The sequence below is a fragment of the Drosophila erecta genome, unplaced genomic scaffold (genome assembly GCF_003286155.1).
Source record: "Drosophila erecta strain 14021-0224.00,06,07 unplaced genomic scaffold, DereRS2 tig00000021-arrow-pilon, whole genome shotgun sequence".
NCBI lineage: Eukaryota > Metazoa > Arthropoda > Insecta > Diptera > Drosophilidae > Drosophila > Drosophila erecta.
In genome coordinates this window covers 22,586,466-22,595,317 of record NW_020825198.1, presented here as the reverse complement: position 1 = coordinate 22,595,317, position 8,852 = coordinate 22,586,466, and the positions used below count along the sequence as shown (strand labels likewise).

The 8,852-nt window shown below is 46.0% G+C and overlaps 6 protein-coding genes across 6 annotated transcripts; 1 reads left to right on the top strand and 5 right to left on the bottom strand.

The window, feature by feature from the left end:
• Positions 1 to 2,039: 2,039 nt before the first annotated feature.
• On the top strand, positions 2,040 to 2,709 carry LOC6544233. The gene is made up of 3 exons (XM_001973713.1): positions 2,040 to 2,114; positions 2,167 to 2,496; positions 2,551 to 2,709. The coding sequence occupies exons 1-3, from the start codon at positions 2,040 to 2,042 to the stop codon at positions 2,707 to 2,709; spliced, it is 564 nt and encodes a 187-aa protein (XP_001973749.1).
• Positions 2,710 to 4,491: 1,782 nt separating this feature from the next.
• On the bottom strand, positions 4,492 to 5,084 carry LOC6544232. The gene is made up of 2 exons (XM_026977793.1): positions 5,011 to 5,084; positions 4,492 to 4,957 (listed from the first exon to the last, which is right to left on the bottom strand). The coding sequence occupies exons 1-2, from the start codon at positions 5,082 to 5,084 to the stop codon at positions 4,492 to 4,494; spliced, it is 540 nt and encodes a 179-aa protein (XP_026833594.1).
• A 115-nt stretch (positions 5,085 to 5,199) lies between these two features.
• Positions 5,200 to 5,815, bottom strand: LOC6544231. The gene is made up of 2 exons (XM_001973711.3): positions 5,732 to 5,815; positions 5,200 to 5,673 (listed from the first exon to the last, which is right to left on the bottom strand). Exons 1-2 carry the CDS (start codon positions 5,813 to 5,815, stop codon positions 5,200 to 5,202), a joined length of 558 nt encoding a protein of 185 aa, XP_001973747.1.
• Positions 5,816 to 5,979: 164 nt separating this feature from the next.
• On the bottom strand, positions 5,980 to 6,573 carry LOC6544204. The gene is made up of 2 exons (XM_026977693.1): positions 6,505 to 6,573; positions 5,980 to 6,450 (listed from the first exon to the last, which is right to left on the bottom strand). The coding sequence occupies exons 1-2, from the start codon at positions 6,571 to 6,573 to the stop codon at positions 5,980 to 5,982; spliced, it is 540 nt and encodes a 179-aa protein (XP_026833494.1).
• Positions 6,574 to 6,751: 178 nt separating this feature from the next.
• On the bottom strand, positions 6,752 to 7,336 carry LOC6544203. Its single transcript, XM_001973709.3, has 2 exons — positions 7,286 to 7,336; positions 6,752 to 7,228 (listed from the first exon to the last, which is right to left on the bottom strand). Exons 1-2 carry the CDS (start codon positions 7,334 to 7,336, stop codon positions 6,752 to 6,754), a joined length of 528 nt encoding a protein of 175 aa, XP_001973745.2.
• Positions 7,337 to 7,555: 219 nt separating this feature from the next.
• Positions 7,556 to 8,202, bottom strand: LOC26526578. Its single transcript, XM_026977794.1, is given in 2 exon segments — positions 7,556 to 8,011; positions 8,092 to 8,202. Coding segments are annotated over 2 exon segments (567 nt in total).
• Positions 8,203 to 8,852: the final 650 nt, after the last annotated feature.

Sequence of the window (8,852 nt, the reverse complement as noted above, 5' to 3'; positions counted from 1 at the left end):
TTTGTTTCGCTCTGCTGTGGTTTTCTTCCCGCTTCTTTTTCCCTTTTTCGGCTGTAACTTTTTAACAAATGCACAAAACGAATGACAACTTCCGGTTCCGGTGGGGAACGGGGGTGCTATTTTGCAAGGAGTATAAGGGCGGGTCTACGGCCGGCTGTCACTGCGAAAAATTACATGCCTTGCGCAAAAGTTTTGCCTCTTCATTATTCTAACATCAAGTCGACACGAGTTGCGGTTTTTACAATTTTTCTTCGCCGCATTCCCTCCAAGGAATTTCTGCACAGTCAGACAAAGTGTGAAGCGAGGCACAGAACTTCCTCTGGATCTTCTCCAGCTCCCGCTCCTTGGGCGCACATGCTGCCAACTTGGAGACAGCGCCTCAGACATCCAGTGAACAGGAACCGAGGTCCGGGTACGGGTACGGGAACAGGGACAGGGGTAGATTATACGCTGCATTTTAATCACAATTCAAATCAACAGAATCATCGTCTTTATTCCGAGCAGCAGGCCTCTTTGTCACGGCTTCTCCTACGTGTATGGGAACGCTCCCACGTGGCACTGGGGACAATTATTCAGAGGATATATTATTGACTCCCTGTGAGGCGGCGCTTAAAGTCACTGGCACCCATGTGGCTCAGGCCAGTGCGCAATGCGGGATTAACTGCCCTAATTTGCAAACAAAACACAGTTTAATTCGTGTAGCTCTTCCGATTCATTTGCAATTGTCCATGTTGTTCAAATTCCTTCGCGCGTAAAATGTTGTGCTGCGAAATGGAGAAAATATTGTTAATGGCGTCAAAGGCGCTGCCCAAACGGATAGTTATTGACTATAACTGGAACGGCTCGATTGCTCAGGAAGGGTTGTGCACCTTTGGAACGATGGGAAACTTTTGTCCGACATTTTGCGGGTGATTTATTAAAGTGCAAGCCAATTTACCAGCCTTTGACAGATAGCGATAAGCTCCAAGCAAGAGCATAAAAAAGCAGCTGAGAATATGGAAACTGCCAGTATGAGGTAACATCAATGACAGTTGCAGTTTGAAAAGTTTGCCGGTTCCAAGTCCCTCGATCGCATCGTATGCGGCAATTAGCATTTTGCGGCAATGTTGCAACAATAACTTCAGCTGCTACAGAGAAAACTCACCAGAAAGCCGGGCTCCTCCAGCAAAGATAGGAGGAAGCGGAGAAAAAAATTATTTGATTATCCTGCGGCCATGCGCTGTCACAATTTCGCAGACTGCCCGCCGAGCGTGTCGGCTCAGTCCAGGCGGTTCCGAGTCCGTGTGTCCGTATGTCCTTGTGTCCTGGTGTCCTGGTGCTCTGCAGCAGTGCCATGAAAGTGCCACATCAGCGAAAGTCTGTTAACTTCCGGTTTATGGTAGCAGCAGCTTATGGAGTCATTTCCGCCCGCTCCTCCCACTGCTCTCGGGTGCCCATTCATTCGGCTCAGCCGACAGGACACGGCAGCCAGCTGGCGGTGCCCGCAGACCATTCTATTAAATCATCATTTCGCTCCTCCTCCTAGCTCCTCGGACATCCTACGGCGCACTGCGCTTGCGGTAATTTGTTCGTACTTTTTTTTCGGCTGCAAGTGCTTCCTTTAGATTTATAATTAAGATTTGGTTAGCAGCAAATAGCGGCCCTTTTTGAATTTATGCTGCCTTGTCGGGCAGGCAACTGCAGCTGCCCGTTAAGCGGTAATTTATCATATTTTTAGCGTCGTTTCCCAGCACCCAGCAAATTATATGGGCACTACGGGATGCAAAGGACTTTGGGTGAGGCTGAGTCAGTTGGGCAAACTTTTGAACAATCCTGCAATTTAATTACGCTGAGAGTTTTGGCTGAGAGCCACCTGTATGGATCTGCAGTTTAATTAGCGACGCACTTATTTGTTCACTATATCGAGTTTCGACATTGGCAGATCGAAATGATCGATTCCGCAAATTGAAAACCGATGGGCTTTTAATGGCTCCATCAAAAACAAAGCTTTGAGCTGAGTCGTATTTAGTCAGCGCCATACAGGTGATCCGTGTCGTACAATGTTTCCCCTCCGCAGCGTTCTTATGTTTGTGCTGACACTTTGCTTGGTGTGCAGATTTCTAGAAGGACAAAAGGTAGGATCTCACCACTTCAGAGCTTCTAACCCTTCCTCTCACTGCCCCACAGTCCTTGAACGTACTACTCTTTCGGAAAATCGTCACCGACCACCACAGGAAGTTCATATCCCTGTATGAGGTTGCGATCAGCCGGGACCACACCACGGTCAACTTCACACTGAACCTTGTGCGCAACATCACGGCGGATATATGGCTTAGGGCTACGATAGGGCAGCGGGTGTCCAAGAACGGGGAATCCTACCGGGACGTCTTCACCTACAACGTGAATCTCTGCCAGGTGATGGGCAGGGGCAAGGGCAAGGGCAACAGCCTGATCAACTTCTGGCTGAACAGCATCCTCAGGCACTCCAATATGCCACAAATCTGCCCACTCAAGGAGGTACTGTACCCTCAGAGCAGTGCATGAATTAAGTGCCTAACTCCCACTTTCCAGGGCAACTACTATATGCGCAACATCCGATCGGAAAAGGAGACCATTCCGCGGTTCATTCGCTCGGGCAGCTTCCGCATAGACTCTAATGCTTATGTGAGGGACTGGCACGGCGCCAATTTGACAGTGACAATCGCTTACGTCGACATAAAAATGAAGTGAGTGGATCCCGATCCGCTTGTGCGGGACGGCTAGCTCCTACGTATATCCACGGGCCACAATAAAAGGCAATGAATTATTGAAGAGCTCAAATCTCCACTGGCTAACACAATTTCTCACTTCCAAGCGAGTAAATCGTTGCACGTGCATTTCGCATAAATAAATTAATGAGTCCTCCAACAAGGACACGGATACGCCACCGACGCGGACACGGACACGGACACGGACACGGACACGGATTTCTGCCCGGAACGTGGCTGGCCGCGCTGCAAGCTGCGATTTATACGAGGGCCCATCTAAGCGCAAAATAATTTAAACACTGTCAATAATAGTTTGGGGACATAGTATTTTTCCATCGACAAGTTTGCCCTCGACTTGCCGACGCGTCCTTTGTCCAGGTCTCCTCGACACGTTCGCACGCGCTCCAAGGATGCGATGGGTACTTTTTCGTCGTATTTCCCATCAATTGCACTTCCGGAATTGACTAGGGGCAGCGGGCACTTTCTTATATTTGCCGGAGCCCGGCGAAGAGGGAGCTTCAGTCGGGCTCCTTTGAAACAAATGCAGGCGGATCCGGGAGCTGTGAAGTCGTATACTCAAGGAAATTGCCATCATTATACTTGTCGCAGTTGCTGTGCTTTGTCTTAAATAAGGTTTAATGTTTGTTTGCCATGAAATTGATTTCTTGAGGGCCGCCCAAAGCCACTCGAAGGGGGTTACTATAAATTAAATCATCTGCACGCCATTCTTCGGCTCTTTTCAAAGGCCCCAATTACATGGGTGGTTGGGCGGCCTAACTAATTAGGCCAAAGCTCACCTGGCGCTCGCTCGTCCTCAGGTTCACACTCATTAGTCATCATACATGCCTGCGGGCTTGTCAGTGCCAGGATTCGAGTGAGTAAGCCGGGGGATGCGCTTCAGAGGGAGCAATCATCACCACACATCGTATAATTATACCAGCGGGAATCCGAGCAAATTGGCGAGCTTGAGGCCTGGGGCGGCAGCAGGATGCTGAAGGATACTGACTGCTCGGCCAGCCATTAGGAAGCAATAAAGTTAAGCGCACACGTTAAGCACAACGTCGGGAGACGATTCTAAAGTATCAATTTTCTTTTACATTCCCTTTATTCTCCTTACAACTTCCTTTGCTGCATGCGACATCTGCCATCCCGGTGTGACACCAAGGACATTGGAGCCAAATTGAATGCTCAATGTCTTCTTTTTCTGCTGCATCGATAATCAGCACAAAGCCAGCCGTGCAACATGTTGCCGTCTTGTTCAGGATATTATTATTTCTCGCCATAAACTTGCAGCTAATCTTCGTGCAGACAACGCTAACGATTCGATGATTATCGCTGCGTGAGTGCGGAAGTTGTCAGCATCATCGGTGGACATCCTGAGAAAACACGATTATTCGATGCTGTTATCTTACTGAAATATTTATTTAAGAATAATGTAATTGCATTTAAGTCATAAGATCTGGAATCTTTGAGATACTTTTCGCTTACGTTTATTTTATTTTTGTTCTTAGCTTCTGGAGAATGTATTTAAACAATTCTAAAAAACATATTTGAATAGATCATATGAATGCCATAAGAACTAAATGGAAAACCTTCACTTATTTGTCTGTAAGCCCCCACTATTTATTTTCCTTAAGACCATTGAGATAAACAATTTGTAGTCACAAACTTTCACAAAATTTCATATTGCATATTGGTCAACATAGATCAAAGTTCCATTATCGATATTCGCCTTTAGTATTGGATTTACGCCGTTGAATGGGGATTAGTTGGACAGGATCACGTCGATCGTCATGCGCAGTGCTTCCTCGAATGACTTGGATCCGAACTTGCCGTAGAAGAAGGAGAGCTTGCCGCGGTACTCGCCAGGAATAAGGAACTTGTGCGTCATGGAGCTCCCCATGCGCCAGTCGTGCATGTAGTAGTGACCCACCTCCACCGGGCAGTTGTACATGAAGTTGCTGTTCTTGCTCATATCCTTGAACCAGCTCTTGAACAGGGTGTTCTTGACACTGGATGTTACGGCACACACGTCGCTTTTCTGGCTGAACATGGACTGAAAGTTCTTTGCGTTGGCCAGACGCAGCAGAATATCGATATGGGCCTTGAAACCCCTCTGAATGGGTCGGTTCAGGTGCATGTCCATATTCATTGTGTTGTTAACTATGGTCATCGCAAAGCTTTTAAAATACTTCGGATTGTAGCTGCTGTTACCGGCGACAAACTGTACACTGCGCTCCTTGAATTACAATTTTCTAAAGAATTTTGAATGCGGTCCAGGGACTGACTTACCCCGACGACAAGTTCGGTGTTCAATAGCAATTGAACAAGAAGAAGGAACGTAAGCAATTTCCACATTTCAATGCCCTCGTTGAAACCCAAATGAAAGGCCTCAAATCAATTACAAATGACGGTCACGAGCATGGCATTTTACATTTTTATTTCCGAACCATTAGCCATCGGATTCAGTGCATCAGATATATATGATAGCATCGGCCGTACAACTCATTATGAAGTCCTCGTCTTTGCCCTTGTACTTTCCAAAATAGTTATACGTCTCCAATCGGTACGATCCACTCGTAATGAAGGGCGGCACCAAGCCCTCCCCGAACTGCCAGTCCCTCAAGTAGTAGTGGCCCGCATTCAGAGGACACTGGCGGAGGAAGTTTCCGTACTTGAGAAGGTTCTTGTACCACTTCTTGAACAGGTTGATCTTGGCGGCGTTAACGATGCTGCACACGTCGATATTGGTGGAAAAGAGGCTCTGGAAACTTTTCGAGTTCCCCACGCGTGCTCTGAAGTCCAGTCTGGCTCTCCAGCCCCTGACCAGAGGCTTTCGCAGGTACATGTCCAGGAAAATTTTGTCATTGCGTATCGTGAACGTAAAGTTTTCAAAGTACTTCCGGCTGAACTTGCTCTCACCGACTGTGAACTTGACGCTGCATTCCTAGATAAAGCAAGCCCGATCTCAAGAATTTGAGTACCACACAGTACACGGTACTTACCGCCCTTATGAAGCAAAGAGCAATGACCAGGCACAGCGGTATCTCCAGCCCGACTAGATGCAAGATCCATGTAGGCCGAGCCATCGCAGTAAACAAAAACAAGGGAAGGGTTTCAATAAATGTCTGAAATGTCTGTCTGATCAAAATATTTTAATTATTTAGCCTATTGGAGCTTGACTATCCACGCATCCACTCATCCACTCCGCGATCGGATGATCACTCCAATGGTCTAGCAACTAAGCTCAGCCTTAGCTCAACACCGCTTCAACACTGCACTCCAGCAGGGGACTGTAGAACTGCTTCCTGAACCTGCCGTAGAAGAAGGATCCGCCGATGCGGTAGTCACCCAGATAGAGAAAGGATGGCACATTGCTGCCATCTAGGGTCCAGCCATGCATGTAATAGTAACCTTCGCTGATCGGACAGCTCGTGGCGAAGTTTCCCACCTTCAGCATGGACGTGAACCACCGCCCGTAAATCGAATCCTGGGATTCCTTGATCAGAGCACAGTAGTTCATATCGTGTTGGTAGACACTTTGGTAGGGCTTGCCCTTGGCCAGACGGAACTCGAAGCCCAAGTGCGCCTTTAGCCCCTGGCGTAGAGTGGTGACCAAAGTCATATCCATCATTACTTTCGTCTTGATTATTTGGATACTGAAGTTGGAGAACGTCGATCTGTTGTATGTGCAGTCACCGGCTTTGAAAGACATTCTGGCGCCCTAGCTAGCATGTTCTTGAAAGGACCTTGTGTAAGAAAGGCATTGACTCACCACGCTCGGCTTTACGACAACAGTTACAACAATCCAGCCCAGAACAAAGGGTACGAGTTTCCCTGTAAACATTGCGGGATGATGTCAACTTGACATTGCCACACACCAACACAACTGATTTGCAGTTAAAGGCAGTTAAACCCATTCGATGGGTTTGTTATTCTGTTTGAATTGCGTGATAGATTGATCATTCGACCACACTGTTGAATCATGTAATTACACACGCACAACCCAAACATTGAACTCGTTTCTATTTGTTATGCATAGTTGCCCCCACCGTGCACCGAAGAAGGAACGTCTGCTTCTTGGTGCGATACTTCCCGTAGTAAAACAGGGCATTTACCAGGTAGTCCCCGCTCAGTAGGTAGGAGGGTACCAGGCCCATGTCCACGTGCCAGCCATTTACGAAGTAGTGCCCCGCGGGAACAGGGCAGTTCTCCATTAAGTTGCTGTTTTTGAAAACGCTCTTGATCCAGCGCCGAAAGAGCGAGTCCTTGAAGGTCGAGAGGAGCTCGCAGTAGTCGTTGTCGGCTTGGACCAGACTCTGGAACTTTTTGGCATTGCTGAGACGCAGTTGCACATCGACGTGTCCTCGGAAGCCCGCCTTGAGGTCCTGCGGCATATAAACATCCGCATAGAACGTACTATTCACAGACGTCACGTTCAGCGTGGTAAAGAACTTGGGGTTCTTCTCGCAATGAATGCGAGTTACTGTCACAGAGCTGGACTGTTGGACGCGAAGTCAATTAGGTTCCCGATGGGCTACGTGCTGATCTTTGCTTACCTCTGCCTGCGAAACGGATATTCCGATTAGGACACACGCTATTTTCCACATTGGTACTTCCGATGTGAGGTCTGAATGCAGAAACAACTTGATCCGAACGCCGCCAGTTATTCAATTGCACACAAGATGATTCGCTAATAGTATTTTAATGACTTCGGAATGGCGCAGTTTTAAAGCTTATTTTTATTTTATTATTTTATTTTATTGTACCTTTTTTCTATTTATTTATGAACCAGAATTAATTGGCTGCATCAGATGCAGATACAGCACCTATGTGGCTTTTAAAAGGGCATAGATCTCCAAGTCGAGAAAAAAGTCCTCTTGCCTCGACTTGTGCTTACCAAAGAAGAAGTGAGCAGTGATACAATAATCCCCGGGAAGCAAATAGTGCGGGACCAAATGCGAGTCCAACTTCCAGTCCCGCAAAAAGTAGTGACCCGCGGGCACAGGGCAGTTGACCATGAAGTTTCCGTGCTTCAGCATACTATCGAACCAGCTCTTAAAGAGGTTTCCTCTCACCGAGGAAACCACCAAACAGGTGTCTAGGATGTGGGCGAAGAGGCGTTGATAGCTTCTGCCCTTGTCGAGGCTGATCTGGGTGTTGAGGAAGACCTTGAGGCCGCGGTGAATCGGTTTGGTGGTGGTCATGTCCATATACAATGTGTTGTTTCTAATTTCGAGTGTGAAGTTGTCGAAATAAGAAGGACTGAACTTGCATTTTCCCGTCTGGAAGATGAGGGAAGTCTTTGTCGCAAGAATATTATAACAATTGCGACTCCTTAACAATTTTTTTAATATATACTCACTGCCCCTGTGATTCTCAGTTCGTGGACAAATAGCAGGGTGACAATAGAACAAACTTTCAACAATTCCATGCTGATGTCGAGCGAATAATGATGTCTAACTTACATTTTCATCCAGCGGCCATCGGACTAAACTAATTTTAATTGGTGGCAACATGTAAAATGAAGCGAATTAGTCATTGCTTACTTTATTTCAACTTCAAAGGCACAGTCCATTTTCCTTAGCTGGTCATGTCGAACTTTACTCTATAGTAGCCAGTGACAAGAAAAAATTTTATATTTATCCGCCAGTTAGAAAAAAAACTGCTTTAAAGTTGCCAAACTGACTCCCCAGCATTAGGATTTTATTCGTCTTAAAACATTTTAGGATGTGCTTTACTAAGATCAAAGAATACTTACCACGGGTATTAGACTTAGGACTATCTTTGCCATTTTCAAAAACTGATACTGCTGGAGTGTTCACTTTTACAAAGGTATGTGTTAAAAACATTAGCATTTATGTGTCGACTTTGTGTCAAAAACGCTTATTATGATCAGAGCAAAACATTTTGAAAGAGCTATTTTTTCATTTTGTACCTAATATTACTCTCATATTTTTAATATGAAAAAAACATTTTTAAATGGATATCAAAATAATATTGATAAGCGTCATTCCTTTAAAAGCATCCAGTATTAAATTAAAAAACTATGTACATTTTCTAAAACCTTTGCATATTTGGTATCAAACAAGTTAGCTGATACGATCATGTTAATTGCAGTTGCTC

Excerpts from the sequence above, each read along its gene's own strand:
- LOC6544203 (XM_001973709.3), bottom strand. The coding sequence starts at position 7,336 with ATGTGGAAAATAGCGTGTGTCCTAATCGGAATATCCGTTTCGCAGGCA. Across the intron at positions 7,229-7,285 it reads TATCCGTTTCGCAGGCAGAG|TCCAGCTCTGTGACAGTAAC; the intron begins GTAAGCAAAGAT and ends CGCGTCCAACAG.
- LOC6544232 (XM_026977793.1), bottom strand. The coding sequence starts at position 5,084 with ATGTGGAAATTGCTTACGTTCCTTCTTCTTGTTCAATTGCTATTGAAC. Across the intron at positions 4,958-5,010 it reads CTTGTCGTCGGGGTAAGTCA|TGTACAGTTTGTCGCCGGTA; the intron begins GTCCCTGGACCG and ends CAAGGAGCGCAG.
- LOC6544231 (XM_001973711.3), bottom strand. The coding sequence starts at position 5,815 with ATGGCTCGGCCTACATGGATCTTGCATCTAGTCGGGCTGGAGATACCG. Across the intron at positions 5,674-5,731 it reads CTCTTTGCTTCATAAGGGCG|GAATGCAGCGTCAAGTTCAC; the intron begins GTAAGTACCGTG and ends TGCTTTATCTAG.
- LOC6544204 (XM_026977693.1), bottom strand. The coding sequence starts at position 6,573 with ATGTTTACAGGGAAACTCGTACCCTTTGTTCTGGGCTGGATTGTTGTA. Across the intron at positions 6,451-6,504 it reads CTGTTGTCGTAAAGCCGAGC|GGCGCCAGAATGTCTTTCAA; the intron begins GTGGTGAGTCAA and ends CATGCTAGCTAG.
- LOC6544233 (XM_001973713.1), top strand. The coding sequence starts at position 2,040 with ATGTTTCCCCTCCGCAGCGTTCTTATGTTTGTGCTGACACTTTGCTTG. Across the intron at positions 2,115-2,166 it reads GATTTCTAGAAGGACAAAAG|TCCTTGAACGTACTACTCTT; the intron begins GTAGGATCTCAC and ends ACTGCCCCACAG. Across the intron at positions 2,497-2,550 it reads AAATCTGCCCACTCAAGGAG|GGCAACTACTATATGCGCAA; the intron begins GTACTGTACCCT and ends CCCACTTTCCAG.